The following is a 27780-nucleotide window of genomic DNA, read 5'->3' on the forward strand; positions in this document are numbered from 1 at the left end:
GCCCCAGGTTCCAGAGCTACCCACAGCCTCTCAGACAAAATCCAGAGGCACACCTTGCCGTGCCGCCCTGCAGAACGGGGCTGGGCAATGTCAGATTTCCCTCCATCGGTGAATTACAGGCACGAGATGATGCGTGGGGGCACGATGGAGGGCAGTCTCTCAGCGGTGTGATGGCAGCGTGCGGGGGCTGCCCGTCCCTGGTAGTGTCCACGCAGCTCTCGAGGAGCAGCGGGACTCGTTCTACACGTCTGTCCCAGCCTGAGCTCGGCACGATCCACCTGCTCATTCTCTTGGCCCATTTCCAGTGGCACCGGTGACCCTTCCTTTCTCCAGAGAGCCAGGCCCTGTACAAGGGTGGGGAAAGGCTGCCTTGCCCCAGGCTGGGACTTTGCCCGAAGGCACGGGGACATCTGTCCCGGGCTCCCGCAGGACGGCACGGCGCCATCCCAGCCGGCAAAGCACCATTTCTCCCTTTCCTCTGCCGGGCATGGCTGACAGCCGCTCACCGGCCGTGCTAATAAATGGGCACAGCGGGAAACAAAGAGGTCTGGCAGCTGCCCCGGGCTGCGCGGAGCTGGCCGGGGCTGCCGCTCGCCAGCCGCTCGGTGCCGGTGCCGGTGCCGATGCCTGCCCGCAGCCAGCCCGCCGGCAGCTGTGCGGACAGCTGTGCCCACAGCTGGATCTCCTGGCCAGGCTGGCTCCGTGGGGCAAGAGTTGTCTTCCCGAAGCTCGGGAAGTGGAACGGGATGCAGGGATTTAACTCGGCATGGGCAATTGTAGGGCACCGACAGCTCCCCGGGAGCGCACGCAGGAGGGAGATGAGACCTGTCCCCTCCATCACTAGCACAAGGTGAGGGCAACTGAGCAGGAGGGGACCAGCGTCAGCCCCTCTGTCCCAGCGAGCCAGCTCGGGGCTCCTCTTCTTCATCCGAGGTAAATCACTGCTGTTTTCTCTGGAGATTATGTGTTCTTTCCCATTAATTGATCTGGGCATTTGTAACTTGCCTCCCGCATCGCTGTCAGTGTACACTTTCCCTTTTCTCCTGGGACAAGCTGGTCATTAGGCTCTTATCCAGTAAAAGTGTGCTTTTTTTTAAGCAGAGATTGGATTAGCTTCTTTTAACTTGATGAAATACGCTTGAAATAATTACGTGATTTGTACTTAGCACTTCTCAGCCCAGGACATTAGAGTGATTTACAAGCAATTATGAAGCCTGCTGGGAAGATGCTTTTATTCCCATTTTGCAGATAGGACGTGGAAAACAGAGGTTGAGGGCCTGTTCTTACTCCTCGGCTATGGCCACGGAGATTGCAGATGATTGTTGTCTCCATGGAATAGGGCACAGGCAGCAACAGGCATTGACACTGGAGCGATCTCAGAACGCCGATTAATGAACTGGGCCGGTGGCCGTGTCGGGGTGGCTGCCCGGGACTGTCACCTGCACCTGGGGAGGAGGGAGATGGGGAGAACTGCGCGACAGAGAACTGCCAGGGAGATTCTGGCGAAGGGCAGAATCTGAGCTGCTGAAGGCAAAGGGATGGACAGAGGTGGGGAGTGAGGTGGGGAGCCCTCCTGGCCCAGCTGCCGGTGAGCGCGCCGAGATCTCCCAGAGGCGGGACAGGAGCTGTGTCCCTCCGGAGATGGGGCAGGACCTCCGTCCTCCCCGGAGACGGGGCGGGAGCTCCGTCCCTCGCAGCCCAAGCCCCGCTGGGGACAGGCCTGTGCGCGGGTTGCAGGTTGGCCCTGGCGGGGAGCAGCGCTCCGGCCGGGGCCGGGGCCTCGCGGGGGGCCGGGGCAGCGCGGGCGGAGCGGAGCGAGGCGCAGGCGCGGCGGGGCCGCTCCGCTGCCGGGGCTGTGCCACCGCCGTGGCCCGGCGGGCTGCGGCGGGAGCGGTGGCAGCATGCGGCAGTCCCTGACTCAGCAGCGCCCGGCCGGCGTGGCCCTGCCCGACTCCGTGGGTGAGTGCCGGAGCGGGGGGGATTCCGGGGGGGATCCCGGGGGGGATCCCGGGGGACGCGGCGCGGGGCTGGCCGCGGGGCCGTGCGGGGCGCTGGGTGTCCCCGGGGACGCCGCCGGAGCCGCGGCAGCCGGGCCGCCCCCGCCGTTCCCCCCGGCCACCGGCCGAGCGCCGCTTCGGCCGGGTGTCCCCGCAGCCCCCGGGGCCGCTGCGGCGGGACCCCGCTGCGGGTCATCCCGGACGGAGGCGGCCCCGCGGCAGCGGCAGCATCCTTCGGAGCTTCGGAGAGCCGCTGCCCTCCCGCACCCCCAGTGAGGTCGGGGACCCCTCGAACCTGATGGCGATTTCCCCTCCCTGGCTCAGCCCCGGGCGGGCAGGAGCCGCGCAGCCCCGGCCGAGCGCTGCCGGGCCCGCAGTCGGAGCCGTGGGGTCACAGCTCTCACGGTGACGCGTTTTTAGCAGAAAAATGGGACCAAAGGAGAGGGGCTGGGAAGAGGGACGCTCGGAGCCATCTGCCCCCGGTTCTCTCGGGGTAAAAGTTAGAGCTGGCTTCTTCCTTGAGCTGCTCTGTACCTATTCTTCGCTTCTAGCTTTTCCCCCAAAGAACAAGATGGAGAAGTCGGTCGTGATTCTGTGCCATCTTGTCCATTTTCTTCTAATAATCGGGGGAGGGGGGGAAGAAGTGAATCAAGGGCAGTTCAGAGATCTGCATTATTACAAACTTTTAAAGTAATCTGGAAAAACCTCCTACAGCCTTGTCTTCAGAGTAGCTTATAGGGCAGATATAACAAGAAGATGTTTCTGATGCTTAAAAGAAAAATGATCGTTCCAAAACCAGTGTCAGTTTGGAGTGCCATTTTAGCAAAAGCAATAGCCAGGCTATGGATAGCATTAATTTCCTTACAGCTCCCTAACACAGTTAAGCACGGTGTTTTGGATCACCTTGTCTATATACATTGTCGTAAACACTGCAAGTTTTTGGGTATATCTTTGGGATAAATCACAGAGAAAAGGCTATTGCTGTCTCTTAAAAGCAGAGATGGCAAAGCTGTCGTAGCTCAGCTTCTGTGTGTAGAACTATACCAAGCTCAGGAGCACAGAGGAAAATTATCTGATGGGGAATACTTTCAGCAGAAATTAATATTGAGGAAGAGGATTTTGTCAGAGCAGCCCTTGAGCAGCTATTAAAGAGACACTGGGTATGAGTCCATGTATGCTGAAGCAGCTGCAGGCATCCTTACAAAGTACAAAACCACTTTCTCTCTACATGCATAGCAAGGTGTTTTCAGAGAAGGAAAAAATGTAATTAATATCCCAATACAGAGCTGAATTGGAGGTGGTCATATTATCTCCTCAGTTTCACATCTCTCTTCAGTATCGTTAGAAGATTATGTCTGGTTTTGTCAGAACTTGAAATAAAAGCTTTTAAAATATTTTTTTACTCTTATGAGAAATACTAGAAAGCTTAGAGAAATTTTCCAGTTGAAACCTTATGTCTTTCTTCCCTATTGAATGTTGGTGTGTGCCAGTCCTAATCTGGGAAACAACATAGAAATTAAGACTGAAAAACATGATGGTGCTGAAACAAATACAGCATCTATAAATGGTATTCCAACACTTCTTGTGGAGTGGTTTTCATGGTAACTTTTTGCAGCATTTGTGGTGGCAGTGCAGGAGCACTGGTTTGGGTGTGTGAGTGCTGTGCTCGTGTGCCCAGAGCACCCAGCCAGCCATGCCCTGCAGACATCTGCCCCTGACAGCCTGGCCATGCACACCAGGAGCTGTGTGAGGAGCACATGGCTGCGCTTATTTACCCTCTGCTCATCTGCCAGCCACACTGTAGCACTAATCAGAAGTTTCGTAATTCTGTGGAAGCAAGATGGGTTCATCCTTTCTCCTTTCAGAACTAATCTGTATAAGAAACGGTAAATTTTCTCCAGTTTTGATCCCACTGATATGGATTTTTTATGACTTTTATGGGACACTTGCATTTAAATGGTTGCGTTGAAACTGAAGTGTGGCACAATGATAGTATTTGTGAGGCAACACATACAGAATGGCTTAATCTCTTAATGATTTTTGAATGATTTAGAAGACTAGATTTTATATTATTAACTTATTTGGCAGATTTAGGAGAATAACCCCAAATGCAACCTGCAGCAAACAGTCATGTACCTTTATCTCCAGCCTGTAAAACATGGCTTGAAACACTAAGCATCATTGATAAAATATCCAGCATGAATCTTGGGGTTCTCTAGCAGTTATTTAATATTTTTTTGTTTGAAATTAGCAACTATCTAGATATTTATTCCAAGTAAGAATTAACCGGTTGTCAGGCTCCTTGCTCTTAGGACCAGGGATGTCCCAGTGGTGCAGTCAGACCTGTGCTCTGGAACGTGAGCAGAAGGTTTGTGGGTGGAGAGCTTTCCTTCCAGAGACAGCAGGTCAGTCAGAAAGGATGGTGCTATTTTTTACAAACCTCTCTTGCCTTTCATGTAGGGCAGGGAGGTTGGACTAGATGACCTCCAGTGGTCTTTTCCAACCTTACTCCTCTGTGATTTTGTGCATTCCTACTAGGCTTTTAAGCCCCAAGGTTAGCCCTTGTCTGTGATTTCAAGCTCATCCTGTTGCTGTGGGTGAAATGATCCAGCCCCACGCCCAGCTGTGCCAGCCCAGGCCATGCAGAAGGAGCCCTGGGCACAGCTCCTGGGCTGGAGAGGGCACGGAGGAGAAGCTGCTGTGCTCTTCCCTGTGGAGAGCTGTCCATGTGGAAGAAGAGATTGTTTGTGGGCTGGTACGGCTGCATCAGTGTTGGGGTGAAAGGATCTCTTTATCTGCTGGGCATAAATACACAGACCCTGCAGAAGGGCCCATGGGCACCTGGGGCCTGCATCTTTGAGACAAAAAGCTGCCCAGCAGGGTCTGGTGTGCTCCTCTTTCTGGAGAATTTGGACAAGGAGGTTGTGCTTGGCTGGACCAAGTCTTCATCAGGGTCCTTTCTGCAGGTGTTTTATCTCACTGTGCACAGGCTGACAGGGAGCCCCTGAACAAACGGGAATTCCCAAGGTGGTTTGCTTTAGGGAATACACTCAGCAGTAGTGAAAGCTGCTCCTTGCCCTTGGGATGTGTTCCTGCCCTTCTCTGAAACACCCAGAGAAGTGCTGGGAGCCTCTGAGGTGGGAATAGCCCTACCTGCTCCCAGGGCCTGTTGGAGAGCCCCCAGCTGTGGGAGTGGGATTTAGGATGGCCCCAGCAGCGCACAGGGAGTGAGGCAGGGGCCCCTACAGTCCCTTATCCTACCAGCCATTCTTGCAGGTGCTGGGTTGTATCGACATCATATATGAAATATGATCCAAAGGATTGTTCCACAAAGTGACACAAAGATGGCAAAGCACATGCAGACCAAACACGCCCCTAAAGATGTTGCTGAGTGTAGAGTCGCAGCCAGCTTTCCTCTTGGCTGGTGGAATCACTCTTTCATGTTTATGCTCATTTGGGAGGTCTATAAATATAGAAAAGAAAAAAAAAAACCTCATCATCAGGCAGCTGTAGATGAGTTTTACTAATCCACAAATTCATTATTCAAGCATCTAAAAATACCTGGTCCTTGCTGAAAGTAGAGGAGAAGTGGCTGTTGCTGGTGATGTCTCATTTGCATGGAAAACTGTGGATGTCTTATGATTACAGTCAAATTTCCCCTCTCAAAACAAGCCACATGCAGTGGGGTTATTTAGCTTGATGTAAGTAGATAGATCAGAAAGTATATAAATGTCTAATATGAATATTTCTCATTAGCTTTATTGCCCCAGGCAGAGGGGCTGGGAGACTCCAGTGTATCTAAATGAGCTTTGCAGAATTGCAGTTCTTAAGGCTCTCTTCATCTACGTCAGAGCAATGTTAGTGAAGGTGAAAAGTGACAGCCAAACCCAAAAATATTCTCAAGTCAGAAGAAGAGAAATTCACAGTGCTGTGGTTGGCAGTGGGAGGAGAAATTTGTGGTGTTGTGGCTCTCCCCAGATGGAATCAGCAAATTCTGTTGTGTGTGTGTGTTTTTAGGGTCGTTCAATAGAAGAAAAAGAAATTCCCTCTACGTAACTGTGACTCTCCTCATTGTGTCAGTATTAATTCTAACGGTGGGCCTAGCTGCTACAACAAGAACCCAAAATGTGACTGTTGGAGGTTATTACCCAGGGGTTATTGTAAGTATAGAACTCCTAGGTAGGTCTAGAAAACTTATTGCCTACAAAGTGCCTTGTAATGCTGAAAATGTTATGAAGGGTGATCTTGTTCTGAATATTTTGTTCAGCTACTTCATTACCATTTGATTTATTTGTTTTATTATTATTTTGCACCTGCTGCACATTCCCATGCAAAAATCCCATCCAAGTGGCAGCTTCCTCTAAGCTTAGGTAATAACCTGCTTTTGAGCTAGTGATGAGCCAGACAAATAGATTTTATGTCAGTCAAAGCAACTTTAGAACTTCTTTGTTTACATAGATCACACTAAGCCCAGGCAAAAGTAAGGCAAAGGAGGATCTTACTGCCAAAAGCAGTTGAGAGACCAGGTCTTGAAATACTGGTAACATAAACTTGTGGTCATACAGTTTACTTGCAGAAGTGTTTAACAAATCGGAGTCCCTGGATGAGGAGCTGTGGCAGTTTGCCAGGGGAGCATGTACATCAAATTCATGAGCACATCCATTTCTTCTTTTTTGTTATCAGCAGCTGAAAAAGGGAAAGAACAACCTTGTAGCTTCAAATGGCTTAATTTAGAGATGACCACTGGTGTCCAGCCTTAGATGTATACTCTCTTACAGAAGCATGAGGGGCGAGTACATCACGACCCTCCCGGCATGAGCAGAGGTCTAACACGAGCTGGGAGGCAAGTCCTGCTCTGTTCCTGTGCGTGTCTAAGACATGCTGAAAAAGAAGCACTGAACTGCAATCAAATTAGGTGTCTCACTAGATTAAATGCAGCCAGTGGCCCCAGCTAGAGACTCCTGGTGTGACAGCTGTAGGATGCTGCATATTTGATTTGGAGCCTTGAATTTGGAGACTTGAAACCATTCCAGATAACCAGGTGGAGACTCGTCTTATTGCTGTTTGATTTATTTGCTACACATTGCTAATCTCAGAGAGCTTTATACTTTTCTGTGCCCAAGTTCTTCTACAACTGAAGAAAACCCCTTTACAGCCATTACAGTGTGGAACATTGTTACAGATTATGTTGGGCCGCTTTGGTTTAGATTTTCTGGCTTCTCCCAATATCTTCCACATTTAGGCCTGAACTTTTTTTAAGAGAAGTATAGAAGGAAGGTGTTGAGAAAGATGACAGACTGGCTCCAGACTCTCCACGCTTACTCTGCGCTGTGCCAGCCTGAGCTGAACCTCGTGCTTCAGAGCAGGTCCTGCAGAGTGATGCAAATGGGCAGAGTCTGCTGTTCACGTCCCCTTGACATCTCCCGAGCTATTTATGGTCTGGGAACGTCAGCGTCACTTACGCTTTTTTAAGGCTTAGTCTACTCAAGGAATTAATGAATTCCTGGACTTGGGAAGGGCGTTGAGTTACTTTATTCAGAGACACCCTGGCAATTTGTGTTTGTCACCAAATTCTCCATCTAAATTCATTAATCTGCTCTGTAGAAATATGTGATGACCTCACCTGTCTTGCTGCACAGGAAAACATTTCAGTGTGGTGCTGGATGCTTCAAAAGATGCTTAAAATAGCTGATGTTTCATAACAAGCTGGGATTTCTCCCTTTGCTGGGGAAAAAGGGCTGGCTGCGGTGAATGAGTATTAAGTGAGCTGTCCTCAGGCAGATAGAGCCAGAACTCTCTTTGTATGCTGGGTGACTTCTCTGTGTGTGGACCAGTTCCATGGCTAAAGTCATCTTATGGAACACAGAATCATAAAATCATAGGGTATTCTGAGTTGGAAGACACCCATCAGAATCATCAAGTCCAACTCCAGGACAACCCCAGGAATCACGTCATGTGCTTGAGGGCATTGTCCAAATTCTTCTTGAACAAGACATCAGATGTCTGCCATGCCTAAACTGCCCTTCTTTCCTCCTTCAACTTGTGTTTCCTGGGCCTCTTGTGTTTCTTGCACCTCTTGTGCAAGGAGGAAGCATGCAAAGATGTTTGCTTCTATGCAGGGGTTTATCTTCCCAGGCCCCTGCTTCCAAGGATGGACAGAATTGGGCATGAAGACCTTCCACACATCAGTAGGATTTCATTTGGTTGGGTTTTTTGAGGGTTTGAAGTTGTTTTTTTTCCTGGCAGCTCAGTTCCTCATTGATAGAACTGAAGAAGCTGAAGCAGAGGGTTCAGTGATATCCTGTAGCCAGGGTGCCTTCACCCTCCTCCATGACCACCCACACCTTCACAACTACATCAGTTGTGAAGACACACCTTAGCTGTGTCTCTGTGGGAAATGCCCTCACCTGTGGCTGGATGCCTGACCTGGGACAGGGAACCCCAGAGTACCAACAGTGAAGTTCAGCAGACAGGAGTAAAGCTCAGGTGCAGAAGACAATGAGCCCCATGGAAGTGAGCCTGTGAGATATTTGTGTTGTCTCCAAGTTATAACAGCTGCCAGAATCTGTGTAAATGACTGACCTTTCTTAGGCTTTCACTGGCAAGCCTCTTCTGTAATGGCTCCTTGCCAAGGATGTTGGCTTGGGGCTTTACTCTGGAAAAGCACATTCACTTTGTGTCCTGTCCTCCTTTCTGACAGACATCCCAGGGAATCACATCCACCAGCAAATAAATGATGTAACTGAGGAACATTACTAAGATCTCTTTGTCCCATCCATAGAAGAATGAGTAGTTTTTCCATAAGTGCAATGAGAATTCCTGTTAATGAGAATCCACCCATTTTTTGGTCTTCACCTGCTGGATGCACAGACTTGCTCTAATTTCTTCTTTTTGAATTATCTTAAATTATCTAAAGCATTTTACCTTTTGTTTTGAGGCTGCTTTGAAACGCCATGTGGATATTTCTCTTAAAGCTCAAAGGACACAAAAGTTTTTTCTTGAACATTTGCCTTGGGTGTGTGTTGCCCCACAAGTTCCTTCTGCTAAATATCACCAGACTGCAAATTACGCCTGGATCCACATCACTGTTAATGCCTGGATCTCCCAAATTTTTTGCTTGGACTTGAACTATAAATCTGTTACTTGAGGAAGGTGGGGGTGTTGTTTGCCTAAGCTGAAGAATCAGCCCAGGAGCACTGGCAGGTCAGTGTGGGGCAGTTCAGCAGTGCCTGTTTGCCACCCCAGTGGTAAGCAGTCCCTGGCTTCATTGCTGTGCTTCCCACCAGGGCAGTTTGTGCCTGATGTGAGGACAGTGGTCTGCACGAGCTCGGAGTGCAAGCCAGGCAGTGGGGGAGCAGCTGCTGATCAGCTGCTCCACTTTAATCCCTGCTGTTTGAGCCAGCTGCCCTCCCTGCCTGCAGCACTGCACCAAAGGCTGCTGGGCTTCAGCAGGACAAGGGAAGATTGAAGCCCAAGTTTACATCACATTTGTGGCTGCTAATCTCTGCACATGCCTCTGCCTGATAGTATAGGATTCATTAAACCTTTGTTTTCTATTCCTGGATCTCAAAGTATCAATTCCAGGTTAGATGACTCATTTTTGAATCACTACATCTTGTCTCATGCCTTGTTTTTCTTCTTGGGGAGTTGGCAAATTATTGGGCATTCTCACATGGATCTTCACTGAGCCCTGGTCTGTCGTCTGGATTTGCATCTTCTTAATATGGCAGATCCAGCTGTAGGAGTTTTCCAGCGTTTCTCATTTTGCCAACCCATGGAAGTGGAGTTGGATATGCTCTACACCAACCAAAGACCTTTCTCAGTGTGATGTAATACTATTTTTGCATCTGCTCTCTTAGTCCATGGTTCCTGCTTGAAGTCCCTGTTTCTGTCCTGGCTGAGGTGTGCTCTGTCCTAGAAACTTCTTCGTAGTGTAGCTTAAGGCTATGGAGAAAGGAGGTGGGAAATTGCTTTCCTGGCTGACTTCAGTGAGCTGAAATAAGTGTTGTCAGTACAGCAGCAAGAAGAGAGCTTTTGCTGCAGTAGCTTATTCTATTGGGCCAGTGTGAGCTCTTCTGGTAGAACACCCTGGTTGATGCATCCTCACCCCTGGCAATGAGGGAGGAGTAAGAGAAGACAGAAAACTGCTAAATCTTCCAAAGTATAAATCTCTCTTATTTCATACTTCACATTGAGGAACTCTCTGAGTTGAAAACTGAGGTGGTTGCTCATATGCTCAGTGATGTCACAGAAACCTGGTCCTGGAGGTTTTAGTGCATTGGTCCTGCCAGGTATGCAGACTCTGGAGGCTCCTGAGTGTTTGTAGGGTTGTTCCAAGACAGCAATGCATATCCTCATCCACCAGTCATTTCTCAGCATCACTGGGGGGGATGGAATTCAGAACTCATCCTTTTGGTTTCTACACACGCTTTTAGTGTCATATGTGGGGTACACCTGATAGTTCCTGCTAGCAAGAGACCACTGATTTCTTGCTGGAGAAAGAGTGCTCACACATCAGCAGAATGTTCTTTTGCTGCTTCTGGATTTAATTGTGTTCCATCTGTTTGTAAAATATGTTGGGTATCATCCTGATATAAATGCTAACAATACATTGTTTTTCAGCTTGGTTTTGGGTCATTCCTTGGAATAATCGGATCAAACTTGATAGAAAACAAAAGACAAATGGTAAGTTCTTTATAAAAACTCTTTTTAAAAAAGGACAGTAACTCGAATATTGTGTGTAAAGAGTAATATTTTAGGTTTTCCTAACTCTTCCAGGGTACTGTTGCATACTTCTTGAGAACTGGAGATGGTTTCTGGCAGCTTAGGAGCAGCACCCTGTGGTCATTCTGCCTCTTGCCTCCACTCGTCTCACTCGGGAGAGCGGCTGCAATCCCCCTCCCTGGTGGTTGTCCCAGGCTCTGGCAGCGAGATCCCTCCAGCCTTGCTCATGTGAGGCTGCAGAGGGCTGAGGGAGGTCCTGCTGTCCTTGCAGCCTGTCCTGCTGGCTGCTGCCTGCTTTGGCAGGGGTGGAGGGGCCTCAGGGAGCAGATTACCAGCGTGTGTTGCTGACCAAGGCTAAGGCAGGTTCTGCAAAGGCAGATGGGAGAAATTCCTGCCTGTCCAAATCCAGAGTCTGCCTCTGTGCTGCCTTTGCTTTGCACATAGCATGCTCCCTGCAGAGCAGGAGGAGAGGTTGAGCAGACCCTGCAGGAGATGACATTTGCATTTCCCACAGTCACACAGGGTGCAGGGGAAGTGAGTTTCCCAGTGGATATTTTTTGTTGTTTTCACCCTGGCTCTGCAAGAGCAACATATCCCTGTTCTTTCTGTCCTAGCAGGGTTGCTCATCATGTGTTAGTAGCATGTCATTGTCTGGTTGAGCAATGACCATATTGTGTCAGTCCTGGACTTTTCAAAGAAGTGCCCACAAGTGACAGTGTGGCTCTGACTTGTTTGATTATTCTGAAGAGCCCTGGGTAGCTTGTGCTTATTCTTTTCATTTCTCTGTCATTTTGTGTCCTAAAAAACGTTCATGACCCAGCTTTGCAGGAGTTGCATCACTGCTGCCTGGGCTGGCAGCGAGCGTGTCTCCACTCTGATCACAGAGAGGACACGCAGTAGCTGTCACTTATTGTCCCTGTGCTTTAGTCACGTGTGCTCCTTGCCCAGAAGCACTTCACAGGGGCAGCTTTGTCCACGGCATGGTTCCATGATACCACTGCCCATGGAGGATTTATTTTGTTCAACTTCTCTGAGCTTCCCCTGTGTCCTAGTTTGCTAAAAGGCAGCCTTGGTCTGGCTTGTTGTGCACCTGGAGGCAGAAAAAGCCGGAAGCAATTTGTGCAGCCGTGTTCTTGTGTGTGTTTCTGTCCATGACTGTGGAGAGAGCCAGTGTGGCTGATGAGGAGAGCTAACCTGGAGGAGCACTTCTCACTTCCCCCAGACTGCTGACAGGAACAGACCTCTCTGGTTTTCTGCACCCAAGTTACTGACTTCCACGCCTACCTCTAGAAGGGAAGGGAGAGCTTTTGTGTCCTCAGGGAGGGCCAGCTGTGCTGCACCACAGGCAGCCCTGACACACACCCCACTGCCCACCCAGCAGCTCCCAAGTGAGGAGGCAGCAGGTTCCACGCCTTTATGGCAGTCATCTGTGCCATGGAAAAGCAAGAACCAGACCTCTACAGCCCATGTGGGGCTGTACCATCACCTAAAAGGAACCTCAGCCTAGCACACTCCCACACTATTCAAATCCAGTTTGTCTTCTGTTGTTCAAATGTTTCTTGGTGTGGCTGACTTCATCTGGAGTTACATGAGTGAAGATCAATCAGTAATATCACACAGCTCGAGAGAGAGACTTCTGCTTGCTACAGTAACACTGTTTTCAACCTCAAATCAAAAATCTTGTTGACAAGTTGAAAACTGGGATTTCTAAAATTAATTTTGTCAAGAAAATTAATCCACAAACACCAGAGGTTTATGTCCAAAAAGGAGACAGAGGAGTCCTGTAACTTTATTTGAATAAAGGAAGAGACCATGGGGCATTTCCGCTGGGATCTCTCAAAATTTTTAGGGGACAAAGCCTCCTTTTTATCCTAATTTCCTGGCCACATTTCCCTCTCCCTGTTGGCTGAGGTATTTGAGAGGTATAAACTTCCCAAAATGCCTAATACCCCTTTCTAATGTATACCCCGCCCCCCATTTTTCTTTTTCCTTGTGTCTCTGTTCTTTTTCCTTAAATCCAGAGATTTAGCAGAGTTTTGAGTGAGTAACAGTCTGTGTCAATTTGTGGAATTCCTATGGAATTTATGGTTCCCCCCATTGCTTCTTTCACCTCTCCATATCTGGCCTTATCTACCAGCAGGCCCACAGTTTGTTTGTAAAGACACCTCCTTTCCATTCCTTTCAATTTGTATGTTTCTATTTGCTGTTTGATTTTTTTCTCTATCATAACTTCTCAGTGTTTGGTTTTCAGGCTTTTCTTTCCACATCTAGGAGGGAGGAAACTGTATGTAAATAAAGTGAGCATCAGATACTTATCTCTTGGTAGGGTTGTTATGAAACTGTCATTAACTTTGTATTTATTTTAAACTACCATATTAGCAGCTCCTATCTGCGAGCAGAGATGACCGACAAAATCCTTAATTGTATATACTTTGTGTTTGGCTCACTTCCCATCTCTAAGGCTCATGCTATTTAGGGCAAACATTCTCTTTCATGTGTTTACGAAACAAAGGACAGTACTGGGAAAATCTAAACATGCTACAAAATAAGCTAAGCCATAAATCCCATGTCTTTCACCAAGACTGGACTTTCTCCCCTTTGGTAGTGAGACAGTGTGACTTTATAATGGATAGTGTGAGCTGGGATCCAGACATGCAAAGGGTGGGGCTGAGTGGGGAAGAAATGCAGGAGTTTACAGCTGACAGAAACAGGGTCAGAATAGGATCTGGTCCTGGAAAATTTGTCACCTGCTGCCATCTGCAAGTACTTTGTGGCACAGCATCTAATATTCCAGTAACAGCTTGTTGTGATCGTGATGTTCACATGGTCACTGGGATTGTTTCACAGCCTGCTTTCCCTGCTGCTGCAGGTCTAATGTCTATGCCTTGAATACTTGCCTCATCTAAATAAAAACATTTTCTTTTCTTTCATTTTTAATAAGCAGTTGTACAGGGGCCATTTCCACTGTCCCAGGTGAGCCCTCTGGCATCTCCAGTCATTGTTCAAGCCGATCTGGTCTGTACATGGAGGTTACTGGAGCAAGATCTGTTTTCACTTAGGGAGGCATAGATAACACAGTGTGATTAAGCTAAAAATCTTGAGGTACTTTAAAAACACACATAGGATCCTCCTGGATTGTATTTGTCCAGGGGGTTGGCTTGTCTTTCTGAGAACTGGACCCTTGTGCAGTGACAGGAGCCAAGGTTTTCAAGCAAATTTAGTACCTGGATCTTTAAAACAAACATCACAGGTCAGGAGACCTGATATCTGTCAGTGCTGGCTGGGCTGTTAGCTTTGTATTTGGGCTGTAGAGATTTTTACTATTGCTTACAGCTCTCCCACGAGCAGAGTCAGCTTTGTGCTTGTGGATAAATTGTTTTTAACAGCTGCCAGCAGCTAACACTTCAAGGCTGTGGTCACCAGAGTGGGAAAACCACCAGGGAGCTTCTCGTTCTTTACACTGAAATCCTGTAAATATATTGAAATTACGTATTTCAATATATATGAAGTGATACTAAAAGGTGTTCCCCAAGCTGCATTTTGTGAACCTGTCTGTGTGAATGCTGTGCTTGGCCTCTCCCTGCAGCCCTGCAGATATCCCCAGTGTGCTTTGGCAGAGGGGACTGGCATCAGGGTTGGGATCTGTGTGTGTGAGCAGCTGGTCAGGAGCCCACTGGCAGCAGCTGAGCTGAGTTCAGGTGTGAGAGGGGCTGTGTCAGCACTGGTACATGGCTGAGCACTGCCTCTGGGGCAGAGGTGGTGTTTGAAGTGGCACAGTGGGAACAGACACTGTTTCTCATACTTGGATTGCAAATTATTTCTGGTTTAGCTGCTGAATGCTTTCACCCTAACTTTAAGAACAGGCAGGATGGGGCCAGTGGAAAAGGATCATGCCCGTCTGACTGCTGTGAGAAACGAAGCCCACTCCTCCAAATGTTAAAAGTTATAATAATAATAATAAAAAGTAACAATAAAGTAATAATAATAACAAGGGACAGATCAATAAAGCAAAAGTAACAGTGCTGGGTGTGTGGCAGCAGCCAGAGGCACAACAATTCTTTAGCAAACAGTCCTTTATACTGTTGCAGTTGCAACATTTGTTCCTCAAATGACTTTGCACATTTCTTGGAACCCCAACCACAACTCCACCTCAGGTTGCCACAGCATTGCATAAATCCACAGCTACAATCTCCAAGGGTCCGTCAGGGAGGCACTCCAGGGTGGTTTTCTGATGCCACTTTAGTCTTGGTATTCTGCTTTTACGGTATTTTGTTCTTTGCCTGTGTTATCTTGGTTATATGTTTTGCAAGAGCAGTCATATCTTGTGATACATCTTTTGCAAGCACACTTAAATCTTGTGATAGCCTTGCTTCCTACACATAATTTTTAGTTGTGCTGTCCACAAAAACAATTACAATTTGCACTATATCTACAGAAGTGGTTACACTTCGTAATAGTTTTCAAAAGCAAATACATAATAGTGAAAGCCAGCTGTTGTTGGCAGTCTGTAACACTGCCTTCTCAAGCTGCAGGTGGAGGGGAGTCTCTCTCCTCGCAGCTCTCCAGTGGGAGGCTGGATGGACTGTGCTTGCCACAGCCTGGCACAGAGGAGCCCGGCCAGGCTGCTGTGGGGCTGTGCAGCACCCCTGGCATGGGCTGGTCACCTGCCTTCTGCTCTCATGGCTTTGTGCTTGTGCCTGCATCCAAGTGTTTTCCCTGAAGCAGAGAGGTTCACGCTCTGCTGTCCCCTGCACCCTCACAGCTCAGGAAGTGTCGACAGGAGCAGCTCCCCACAGCACTCAGGGGCGAGCAGAAATTCTCTCCTATCTCTCCAGGGGAGAGTTAAGGACAGCAGCAGACAGAAGAGGAGGTGTATTCTCAGTTTAACATATTGGAGTCATGGAAAAACCTGCATTACTCTATCAAGTCCCCAGAGCACCAGTCTGGCACAATGCTCCTACTCCTGCCACTGCCAGGGCAGAGCATATCCCACTGCCTTCAGCCAGACCAGTCTGTGAGCCCTGGCAAAGCCTGGCTCATTGATTGCTTGAGGGCTTATTGACTGTGGTTTACATATCCTTGTGGAGAGGGCACTGATCACTTGGTTGTGGAGAGGCAGATGATACTTTGCTTTGTTTTCCTTTCTCAGCTGGTTGCATCGATCGTCTTCATCAGCTTTGGTGTCATCGCTGCGTTCTGCTGTGCCATAGTAGACGGTGTCTTTGCTGCCAGACACATAGTAAGTGCTTCCAGGAAAACACAGGTCCTGCAATGCTTTTACTCTAAAAAAACAAGTGATGGTGTCTGCAATCCTGCACCAGGCCGCATCAAACCCTGTAAATATATATCATGTGCTGAATGGTGCTTTAAATCAAAAGCTTTAGAAAAAGGTTATCATTTCTAAAAAGTATTTTAAAATTAGCAGAAAGCACTAAGATTGTAAAGCTTTGCTTTGGTTTTTTTTTTTTGGCTTTATGTGTTTGTTTACCGAGTATCAGAACACTTAAGATGTAATGTGAATTACAACTATCACCAAGGGACAAAATATGAGCAGTAACATCTATTTTGTTTTAAATGTAGGCAGAGCTAGTTCTTAATGCAGAGTGAATCACTGGATGCTGTAGTAGAATGAAGAAATTTGATATGAAGCTCACTGAATCATTACAGTATAAACAGGAAACATTTGCAGTAGGTTCTCGATTTCCATTTGGTCACTTAAAAAAATTATGAGCTACTGCTGTCATGACCAATCACTAGTACAGTGGGATGTGCAGAAGCTTTAGTTATTAGTATAGAAATGAAAATACATAATTCCATTTTAGCTTTTTGATGGAAGTTTGTAACTGCAAACTGGTTTTTTGCCCTGCAACTCTGGTTTGATGATTTTTAAAAAAAAAATTGACAAAAAGGAATTAAAAAGACAGATTTGGAGTTTCTTTGTATCAGAACGGAAAGGGATTTCAGATCGGAATTACCCATGAAATAGAAACACCCTGTATCAGCTGGCTAGTCATGCTCATTGTGAAACTGGCTCTTCTTTCCTGTCCCTGAGTATTCCAGTGGTGGAAAGGTGGCTGGATGGCAGGGTTTGCTGACTGAGCAAAGGGCAGCTCCACTCAGTCGCGTGATGGCTGTCTGTCTCTGTCTGTCTGTCTGTCTGTCTGGATGAAACCAGAGCGTCTGGGCCATTTTTGACCCCCTTTGCAAGGGTGTGACCTCATGGGTTGGGTTTTGGCATGAGCTGGCAACTCCTCCCAGCTGGCTCTGGGGATGGCTGCGTGTCTGAGGCAACCAGAGCTGAGCAGTTGTGAGGAGAAAGGCTTTGGCTTCTGCCTCTTAATGAACAGATGGGCTTTTGGCCTCATTTCACCACCTGAGAGTCCAAAAATGTCCCCACCTTGCTGGAGACATGCTCCTGCCACACCAGCACAAAGCATTCTTCCAGTTGCCAGCTGCTGCCACTGCCCTGCCACCTGAGCTTTGGGTCAGACACCTGGAGAGCCAGTCTGGCTGCTTCTGGGAAGGGCTCACTGATGTGGATACACGTCTGGCACTGCTCTCCCTGAGGCTTTGCCTTGGAGATCAAGCTGTCCCAAAGGGAGGCATTAACGTATATTTGCAGGCTGGAATGTTGATGATCCTCCAGAGCTTTCCCACTGAAGACACTGAAGAGCACAGGAAGGACAAATTTGCCAGCAATTAATGAAGAATTGCTATGGTTCAGCAGGAATAGCCCCCTAGAAATAGGTCAGGCAGACCTGGGATGTGTCTTCAGGATGAAGAATAAATCCTTCAGTTCAGGATGGCCACTATCACCCAGAGAGCCCAGCTGAAGAGACTGCATTTCCCATGCTGGCTGTAACAATTTCCTGCCTCCAAGGACAAGGGTTAAACATCACCCAGGGGTCAGGGGGCTGGGCTGGGGGCTACTGAGGTGATGGTGTGAGATCAGGGTCTCTAAGTCCTGGTGCCTTTTCCCAGACCCTTTGGGTGATTTTGGTTTTGCTGCAGGGCTAAGTCTGGTGCTTTTTCTCTGGCAGGATCTGAGGCCACTGTATGCGGGGCGATGTCAGTACTACTCCAAGAGTACGACCCCACCAGAGGTGAGAGCAAGTTCTGCTGTGTCAAGGGACCAGCTTCTTGGTGCAGGTGGAGGAACCTGCTGCCAGGAGGCTGCTCCAGTGTCCCAAAGGTCTGCAAAGTGAGGAGGGGGTGGGAGGCTGGGCCTGGGGTGGGAGCAGGGCGCTGGGAGCACTCGGGAGGTGGGTTCCTCCATGTACTGCCTCAATTGTGAAGGAGCAGATGGAGAGAAGGGGATGTAGGACAGGAAAGTTCACCAGTTTCTCCAGATCTTCAGCTGTGCATTCATAGGAGCTGGGTGGTGGGTTAAGATTTCAGACAGCACTAATTTCTGTGGATATGAGCAACAAGTACCAGCCTCTGCACCTCTCTTATTGTCTCCAAAGAGAAACTGTTGGGGATGGATGATCCTGCCACATACTGATAGTGTGTATGGATGTCTTTGTTTGACTTTGCTGAGCACTAATTGTCTCTCAAAGCTTTCCTTGTAAGTCCACAGGTAGTTCTGAATAACCACTATATACCAAATTAGAAGGCCTGCTTGAGGGTACAAAGTTACGTTCTATCCAGCAGCGTGGGTGCGGTCCACTCCTTTCAGGCTGAAGACTGTCCATGTGAACTCGGGTGTTACCATCCACAGGCACAGACAAATCACCACTTTGGTCAGTTCTGCACCACTGTGGGAATCTTGCTCTCAATTTGGGTCATGCTATTGACAAATCTCTGCTCTGCCTTGCCGTGGGGCGAGGTGCCTTAGTTCAGCAACGCCCTGGCTGCTTGTAAGAGTTGCAAAACCTCCTTCCTCTGCAGGCACCTGCCTGTCTGTGAGCTCCCCACAGCGAAAGGAAATGCTGCTTTATTCTAGTCTGGTGCGTCTCTGTTCCACTAACAGAGGACTTTGTGGGAGCAAGACAAAGAAAGAAAAATCTGCCTGGGGCTAATGTGGAGGTCACTGAGAAATCTTACGTGTAGAGCAGGCCAAACAGCAGCAGAAACTGTTTGGGGATTGTGTCATTCTGTGCTTTCTGTTTTTTTTCTGTTTTCATGCAGGCGGTCTGTCACCCACAGCGCCGTGCCCCCTGCACACCGAAAATAAAAACCAATACCTGCTTCTGCTGTGACCTGTACAACTGTGGGAGGTAAGCCAAAAATGCCACTCCTGGCCATGGGAAGGGCGAGCAGCATTCCTTTGCAATAGCTTGCAGCAGGTCAGTATCAGTTAATGACAGCTGTTGGGACCTTAAGCTGTGTTTGTTAGCAAGGATACCAGACAAAAGCTAACTGAGAAAAGGTGGGTGTGAAATACACCCAGGCCATCCCAGCTCTGGGCCAGCCCAGATGGAAAAATGAAGAGCACATGAGTTTCCATTACTTTCATACTTGGTGTCCTCCTCAGGTTTTCCACCTATTGAGTGTCGCTTGTCTTAACACCTTCCTTCTCTGTTGGCACTGGGTTGGTTTTTTCCTTTGAGAATATTGAAGATGCAAAAAAACTGGGACACTGCTCTTCTTCACCTTGCCACCATCCTGCTAACAGGGGGGAGGGTTAACAGGCTGGTGCCATCTGTGTGTTCACAAACCAGTGTCCTCTCTGCCCAGAGAATGTCTTTCGTGGCCACACGGGGTTGGAAGGTGAACCAGCACTGTGCCATGAGTCAGGAGGTGGTTACCAATCCAGAACCACTGCAGAGTGATCACACCACTGAGACCTGGCTACTGTGCCTAAGCCAGATAAATTTATAGCCTGTGCTGCTTATACCTTGTGGAGTGTCCATTGTGTCAGCAAATAATTAATAAATTGATTTCTTTACTGCTGGCTCTTGCCTAGGGCCGTTTCAGGCTTAGCATCTCTCACAGTACTTAGTTGGGCTGGCCTCTGCTAAAATCATCCTCCAGTGGTGGAGGAAGATCAAAAGCTGCTGTTGGGAGAGGGTGGGTCGTTTCATGTGCTGGGAAGTGTGATCCCTGGTCTCTGTAGGACTTTGTGTGTGTGAAAGAGGGGTGAAGCTCATGCTTTCCTTGATCAGTTTACAGAACACAATCCCTTTTTACAAGCTGGAGAGTGATACACAGAGAGCTGATTGGAATATAAAAAATTGAAACTTTTCTGTATTTTTTGTTGGTTTTTTTTTCCCCTGTCCTGGTTCTGGGACCTGCCTCTGACCCATTTTCCTCTGATAAAAAATATCAATTGTTGCTATTTTAATCTTGGTTAGTACCACACAAACATCCTGCGCTGAGGAGGTGCTGGATGTGTCTCAGTAAGAGAGGCATGAATGCTCAAGACTGTCTAGTGCACACGTAAAGGATGGAAAATGTGACAGCAATCTTGCATTCTTCCTGATGCTGGGAACCCTGCCGTTGGCAGCACGGGGCAAGCCCCTTCCTGCTGATGAGACATGCTGGAAAACGCGGGGTGTTCTCACAGAGATCTGTGCTCTCACACATCTCTATAGGAACGAGTGCTTGCAAACAGCACATGCAGGTTTTATTGTCAGAGGGTCACAGTGAGAGCTCGGGTTCCACTGAGGTCGTTCCAGACAGCACACAGGATTTTGTAACCTGTGGCTAAGCTCTGCCTGAGTTCTGCTTGAAATCCCCATCTCTCCTTGCGATGTCTCCCACAGGGGCCTGCTAAAATGAAATGTGGGAATAAAAAGGGTAAAGAAGTAGAAGTTGAGTAATCAGCAAAGGAGGGTGACTTTTGTGAAAGGGGGCAGTTTCCTGCAGGCTTTGTGGAGTCTGCTGAGGAGATTAACCTGGATCTCTGGCTTCTTGACCTTAAATATGTGCCGGTTCCGACCCCTTTCCTCAAAGCTCTGACGTGATTTGAGGCTAACCCTGCGTGTGAGCTGGGAGATAAGTCATTCATAAGCTCTTGGTACTGTTTGTCCCTGATAAATGTTTTCTGAAGGGATATTTACTGTAGGCCATTACATCTGGTAGGCTGTGCTGAAGGGCAGCCTGTTCCCGACCTGGCAGTCAGAGAGAACTCATTCCTGAAGAGTTCCGCTGCAAGACTTCAGCCCACGTGTTACAGGAGTTGCTTTTCCTTTCCCAAAATAATGACCTAGCCAGATTTGACCGAGTTTCCTCTCTCTTTTCTGGATGTAGAAAGGGTTCAGGGTGTGAGCAGAAGGACAAGGTGCCAGGGCTGCAGCCAGCCCAGGCCGCTGTAGAGCTGTGAGCGTGGAGCTGGAGCTGCCTCGTGGCCGAGCCCTGCGGAGCCAGGCAGGAGCTGTGCTGACCCCTGCCCTCCCACCCGCCTGCTCTGGGGCTGCCTGGGGGGCACAGACTGATTTCCCAGGGTAATTCCAAGACCGGTTCGTCCTTGGTAAGCCTCCAGGACCTCCGTGGAGATTTCAGATGAAAGAAATAACCAGCAGGTTCAGACACAAAGTCGTTTGTTTCAGAGCAGAGCAAGCACTTTGTGCAGGGATATCATGAATGCTGCAAGCATGGGATCTGGGAGGCCAGGTTATCACTGAGCTGCAGAATGCATTTTACTGTCCAGCAGTACTGCTTCATTTTTATCATATGTGGTGCATTTTTTTATCATTACTGTTGTTTTTTCCCTAATCTAGCAGAGTAGAGATTTCTGGAGGGTACTATGAATACATTGATGTCAGCAGCTGCCAGGACATCATCCACCTTTACCACTTGCTCTGGTCAGCAACAATTCTGAACATAGTTGGGCTGTTCCTAGGGATCATTACAGCAGCAATACTTGGAGGCTTTAAAGACATGGTAAGAGGATATCAATTTCTCTGTGCGTTAAAGAAAACTGCAAATTGCCTTGAAAAATAATCATGGAAACTATTGGTATTTTAATACAAATGATCTGTGCATTACTTCAGTCAGGGTGGAAAGAAGGATAAGAAATAATTCTAATGAAAAAGTGGAAGTGATTCACTTTTCTGATCTTGTCACCACCTGAGCACAGTTAGAAAATATTAACAGAATTGGGAGACTGTATTTTCAAAAGGAACTATCAGAGAGGCATTGGCAATTCCAGGATGATTAAAAATAATTATTATTAATAATGATTTAAAATATAGATTATTAAAATTATTAAAAATAAGCTCTTTCTTAAAAATTGATCTTCCTTTCATAGTGTTCACACTCTACAAGGAAAAGTGTGGTGGTTGCTCATTAATTGTTGATTTTATAGTAGCAGTCTGAGCTTTACAGACTGTTTAAGCAACTGTAGTAGGCTGAAACTCTCAATCTAATTTCTTCATGGTGCAGAACCTGAGAGGGTGAGCTGGGGATCAAAACTAAACTTCAGATAATGAAAAAAATTCTGTTCTAACAATGTGAGCTACAAAATACCCTCACTTAACCAGGCTGCCTGTTAGCTTCCATACAGTCTTGTTCTAAACAGCACAAATGAATGGGTAGAACTGAATGTTCAACAGGTACATTTGGGGTTCTTTCAGTCACTTGTGACTCATTTGGAATAATACAGAAACAGTCACACAGAAAAGAGATTTGTTGTCCTGGCTATATGTTTTTCTTACAAAGAAATCTTGGGCCCTGCACTAAGGCTACCTTATTTCCAAACCCTGAACTCTTTTCAGGCTCACCAATATCTTCCCAAATAAAACAGGAGACACATTCCCAGCTGTGTATCATAGCCCTTTGAGATTTGATCCACACCAGAGAGCCTGTAAACCTCCACAAACAAAGATGTATAGAAATTAACAGCAATTCACAAAATTCACCAAATAACAGAGAAATTTGGAAGTAATTAATCATTTCTCTTATTTGTGAAGATGTAAATCTGTTTTGTGTGAGTACTGGTGTGCACTGGGCTACTGCCAGCTTGTTCTATAAAATCTGAAACAATAAATGTCTGTGGAATGAAATTACCTTGGAACTTAGCTGCTGCCTGGGAGGGAACTGGATTGCCAGTTGCTAATTCAACAGAATTGAGGTCTAAAGACACATGGTGCTCCTTTAAATCATTTCTGCTTTCATTCAGCTGTCAGCCTTCTGTGACTGGGTTTGCTGCCTCATACTCTCTTCTTTTTGTTTTGATAGACTCCTTCCCTCCCTACACTGAACTGCACTGTTGAAAATGCACACCCTTCAGTGACCTACTACTCCAGGCCACAAGTAACATCTTACAACTCCTACTATCACAGCACTCCTCACCTGCCTCCCTACTCTGCTTACGACTTTCAGGTGGGCAGCATTACAAGATGTTTCCTTGTTTAGCAGCAAGGTTAAATCCAGCCAGGCTGGAGGACTCCAGGGGCCTGTCTTCCTGTCATTCGCACAGTTTAATTTTCTTGTTCCTGCAGAAAATACCAAATTTTTCCTATTAGGCATTGGTCCTTGACAGTGTTTTCCTGAAAGCTGTCCTTGAAGTGAAGACAAGAGGGAGGACCTGCTACCTGCCTGCCTCCCCATCACTTAGTAGTAGAGATCACATTAAAAATAGGCACAGCCTCTAGTACTGCAAATGTTCTGAGAGAGGCAAAGCCAGGTGTTCAGGTGCTAGATTTTATTAGGCCAATTACTGTGTCTGAGAGAAACAGATGAGCCTTTGGAAACAAGCTATTTGAGCTCCTGAAGACACATGATGCCTGAAAAGCTATTTTGTCTTGGTTACTTTCCATATGTCTCAGCTGGCCTAAGAGGGGTCCCTGCAAACATCACCTCTGCTATAATGCATCCCTTCCTCTTTGAGCCATGGAGCTGTGCTGTTGGAAATGAGGATTTCAGGTGAACCTTGCTGTCAGCATCAGCTTTCACTTGTTGAAGCAGATGAGGACATTTCCTCCTCAGCTCTTCTGTCAGGTGGATGTTACCACAGGGATGATGTTAATTAACACATCACACAACCACCAGGACTGGAGACCTTTTTTTAACAAGAATTTAAGATCTTGGTCATGAACAGAGGTGAGCTCTGTGATAGACACCATGTGCCTCATCTGAGCCATGCATTAGAGGTAACATGAATCTAAACATTCCTGGGTCTACTGCTAGTGCCACTGGACAATGCTGTTGTCAGGGCTCCTGAATATAATTGAACACTTATGTCAGAATTTCTAGGATGTATTTGTGACTCATTTTTGAGATTAATGAAACCTGGGACAGTTGCTGGTGCTGTATAACTTCCCACAGTTACAAAAATGCCAACGTCAGTGCATGCCAAACCAAGCTCTGCTACAAAGTCCTTTTCTCAGTTTCTCAGCAGTTCTAAGCACTGTCTGACCCAGAGTTTGCCAGTGTGGCAGCCCCAGCACCTGCAGAGAGCTCAGCATGGGTGATTTCCCTGCTTTGTAACTGGAAGTACTGCTGGGCTCTGCTAACACAGCTCAGCCAGGCAGATCAAAGTGTCTGGGTCTCACTGCTGTGAGCACAGGTGTTGGCTTAGGAGGTGGCACAAAAGCTGGGCATAAATTCAAGTCATCTAAGTTTAGTGTAGCCAAGTTCCTCTTTAAAGTGAAATTCCAAGTCTGAGCCTTGCATATCTTCCAGGGAACTTGGGGCCTGCATGGGGGCATTAGCTGAGCCTCTGGCTGTGGAGGCTCCCTTGCCTTGAGCCTGCTCTACTCCAAGGAGTGACTGTCCCACCCTGACCCCTCTCCCCTGGCATCCTACAGCACCCGGAGCAAGCCCAGCCTTGCCTCTCAAATCCCTTCCAAAGGATGCACTCCCTCTGGTGCAAGAATGCTTCCCACTCATTCCACACATTTTTCACAGGAGAACAACACACCGGAATTCCTAAGGAATTCTGCCCTTACAAAGACTTGGCTTTCACACACAACTCTAAAATGGCAGACCTAGTTCTCTGTGTTTTGGAGCAGCCTGTTCATTGTTGTTACTGGCTGGTGTGTGACTCCCAAGATTTGAGAGGAACTCATCAGTTTTCAGTTGTCCAGCCTTGTGAAATGCAGCAGGCACACAGAAGTGATGAGAATTCTTTTTAAGTGTCTTCAGTTTTGGATCTAAGAAGCCTCATTTTTTAAAATCGTTGCTTACAGGCTGTACTTACCTTGAATGCAACAAGTTATCTGAAGTGTTATTTGTATGTACATGATTCGCTGAGGTGAACCTTGAAATGTTAATTTTGAACTGTTTGGTAATGAAATATTGCTTTGAGAAAGTAATTTCCATTAGGAAATGGTTACATTACAGGCTTTGCTGTCTCCCTGCAGCATTCCAGCGTGTTTCCAGCCTCCACTCCTTCTGGCCTCTCTGATGACCCCCAGTCCCTGTCACCATCACCCAGCTATATGTGGGCCTCTAATGCACCACCTCGTTACTCACCGCCCTATTTCCCACCTTTTGAAAAGCCACCACCTTACACACCATAAAGAATGTGGGAAAGAAGAAAAAAAAAAAATTGACATCAAAATAAGTGTGAACATTTTGTATTTATATTTTACTGTGGGAGGGAGCCGGAGAATACAGAAGATAATTGCAAATAAAAATATTAGATTGGACTGTCCTTTTTTGTGAGACTTATCTCAGAACTTTAATGATGGCCTGTGACAAAGGGAACAGACTTCTGATGTTTCAATGAGTCAGTGAGTAGCAGGTGACCTAAATTTCAGCCTCTTTGGTTCATGTAGTCCTTGATTTTAATCAAGTGATCCAACACAGATGACAGATTCTGGTTTGCCTTACTCCATCTTGTGCTGAGCTGAAGTAAGGGTAGCCAAGATCAATAGTTGCTAGAGATTATCAGTCTTTGAGGTGAGGGTGCTTGCAGACAGCATGATTTGATGCTGGTTTTGTTTGGTCTTTAGGCTCCAGTTGCTGGGATTTTGGGTGGGGGAACACAGGACCTAGCTCACATCACTTGTTGGCCCAACACTGGAAAAATTTGGGGGGGAACTATGACAGTGCCTCAAAATGTAGCTTTACTGAAAAGGATAACATCATAGGATAGCTTCATGTAATTGTAGCAAAATAATCAGAATATTGCTTTTTTGAGGGGGGTAAGCTGTTTTTATTTCAGCTTGCTTCTTAAGATAAAAGATGAAAAAGAATTGTCTCTCTCTGAATGCTGTGTAAGTAATGCTGAAGTAAAATGGTTTGGGTGGTTGCACTGCCTAAATTGTCCTTGTATTCCTATAAAAAACATCAGGAACCATCGACAAGTCACTGAAACAGTGCAGCAAAAATGTTATTTATTTATTTGTTTGTTTGTTTCCCTTTTCTGTGGTTGGGAATTTCTTTCTAAGCTTATACTTTTAACTTTTTTAATAGACTGAATTAGCACCCTGAATAAGCACTGGTTTAGTAGCTGTATTATGGGCTGCACATAAGGAATACCCACTACTAGTTCTCCAAGATGTAAGTCTCACACAGATGAAATTCAACACCCTGTAATATAGGACGAAACTGAGGAATTTGCAATTACTGTTGTGACTTTCATTTAATCTTCAGCTGATGACTGTGCTGATTGATCTAGATTCCAGCAGATTTTGCATGCATCCTGCATAACAAAGGGTCAGCTTTGATATGTGACACACTGACCTCTAAAGTGTGGTTCTACTCCAGGAAGTGATTTCAGATGACAGTGTTTAGACCTGAGCTGCTCAACCTGAGCGTTCTCAACTGCTTACTTCAGGGATAAAAACAACATTAACATTTTACTCCTTTTTCCTAAAGATATAATTTCCTTGGCATTGGTTTGTTGACCCTCATCCTCAGTTGCCTTCCTTTACTTGCAACTGATGCAGACAAAAAGGTACCTAAAAGTTAAATCTGGCTTTCAGAATCAAAATGGAATTCATGCTGGTGGGTTGGGGGAAAATCCAGTTGGATTTTAAACTGTGGAAACTACTTTTAATCTATTAAAAAAAAATTCAAATGCTATCAGCATGGAAAACAAACACTGAAGTCTCTGATCTCACTTTTCAAAGTACACCCACACTTTATAATGCTGTTTTTAATCCTATGCATTTGCAAAGCCTTTAGGCTAGACTGTGTATTAACTTTATCATTTCCACTGTCAAATATTAATCAGTATATTAGTTCATTAAAGGATGACACTTTATCCAGAAGCAAGCATGACTTTTCTCCAGTAAGAAGGGAAAATAAACAGCTGGAGAAAGGAATGCAGCTCACAGGATTTAAAGCAGTAGTGTATGTAGAACATACTCTGGTGGCATTTCGTTTTACTATAGAATGTTGAAGTGCAGCTCCTATAAATTTGCGTACTGGAAATAAATTTATATACTGGGGCATCCTCCATTTTATATTACATTTTATTGCATTAAATCTTGATAAAGAGATCATGGGCAATTTCAAAACAGACAGTACTTCTCTTGATAAAACTCCCAACAAAACTAGAATCAGAAGGGCACATTAATTTAGTATCAGATACCATTTTATTGCTTTATCTTTGAAATAAAAGCTAACAGTCCTGTCCTGCTTCTGACAAACACTGTACCATTTGTGCCTGTCAACTAAATAGGGCTAGAAGGACTAGGGGACACCACAGGACAGGACTGAACATCCTGAAGAGAACATAATTTAGTGGCAGAGAAACAATTAGGAGATTGTGTCATTGGTTTTGAGTTGAAAAACACTAACTTTAGGAAATTATCCAAATTCTCATTTTTTCCTAAGGAATATTTTAGCAAAAATTACATTGCTGCTTTAAATTCACTATAAAAGAACAAGTACATTTTCACATTTAAAAACTTACTGGTGGTATTTTCTGTTGAATTACCTGTTTCATTCTGCTTGAGTAAAACAAAGCATTTAATGTAACTGCAACATTCTGCATTGTATTTGTCATTTCTTATGAGAATGTCAAGTTTGTGATTCATATGTACCCTTTTATTACTTTGCCAAAGTTAAATAAAATTGTGTGACTTTTGTAAACATTTACCAATTCTATTTTACATTTTAGCAATTTCTGTTTTACAAGCATCCTTAAGGTTATTTCAAAAAAGTGAGTAAAATTTGCATTTAAAAAAATCGAAGCAAAAAAACCCTCAACAAACAAAAA

The 27780-nt window shown here is 46.3% G+C and overlaps 1 protein-coding gene across 8 annotated transcripts; it reads left to right on the top strand.

Annotated features, from left to right (window-relative positions):
* The first annotated feature begins 1728 nt into the window (after positions 1 to 1728).
* On the top strand, positions 1729 to 27650 carry TMEM255A (transmembrane protein 255A). 8 transcript variants are annotated; one of them, XM_058847955.1, is made up of 9 exons: positions 1729 to 1959; positions 6015 to 6157; positions 10620 to 10682; positions 15871 to 15960; positions 17762 to 17824; positions 18852 to 18940; positions 21389 to 21548; positions 22845 to 22988; positions 24951 to 27650. In XM_058847955.1, exons 1-9 carry the CDS (start codon positions 1902 to 1904, stop codon positions 25272 to 25274), a joined length of 1134 nt encoding a protein of 377 aa, XP_058703938.1. In that variant the 5' UTR covers positions 1729 to 1901; the 3' UTR covers positions 25275 to 27650. The 8 variants fall into 8 exon arrangements, with proteins under 8 accessions (XP_058703938.1, XP_058703943.1, XP_058703939.1 ...); XM_058847954.1 differs by having other exon boundaries at positions 1738 to 1959; positions 21386 to 21548; XM_058847958.1 differs by having other exon boundaries at positions 1752 to 1959; positions 24971 to 25258.
* Positions 27651 to 27780: the final 130 nt, after the last annotated feature.

Source organism: Poecile atricapillus, chromosome 12 (genome assembly GCF_030490865.1).
Source record: "Poecile atricapillus isolate bPoeAtr1 chromosome 12, bPoeAtr1.hap1, whole genome shotgun sequence".
Taxonomy (NCBI): Eukaryota; Metazoa; Chordata; class Aves; order Passeriformes; family Paridae; genus Poecile; species Poecile atricapillus.

Excerpts from the sequence above, each read along its gene's own strand:
- TMEM255A (XM_058847954.1), top strand. The coding sequence starts at position 1,902 with ATGCGGCAGTCCCTGACTCAGCAGCGCCCGGCCGGCGTGGCCCTGCCC. Across the intron at positions 10,683-15,870 it reads TAGAAAACAAAAGACAAATG|CTGGTTGCATCGATCGTCTT; the intron begins GTAAGTTCTTTA and ends TTCCTTTCTCAG. Across the intron at positions 21,549-22,844 it reads TTGGAGGCTTTAAAGACATG|ACTCCTTCCCTCCCTACACT; the intron begins GTAAGAGGATAT and ends TTGTTTTGATAG.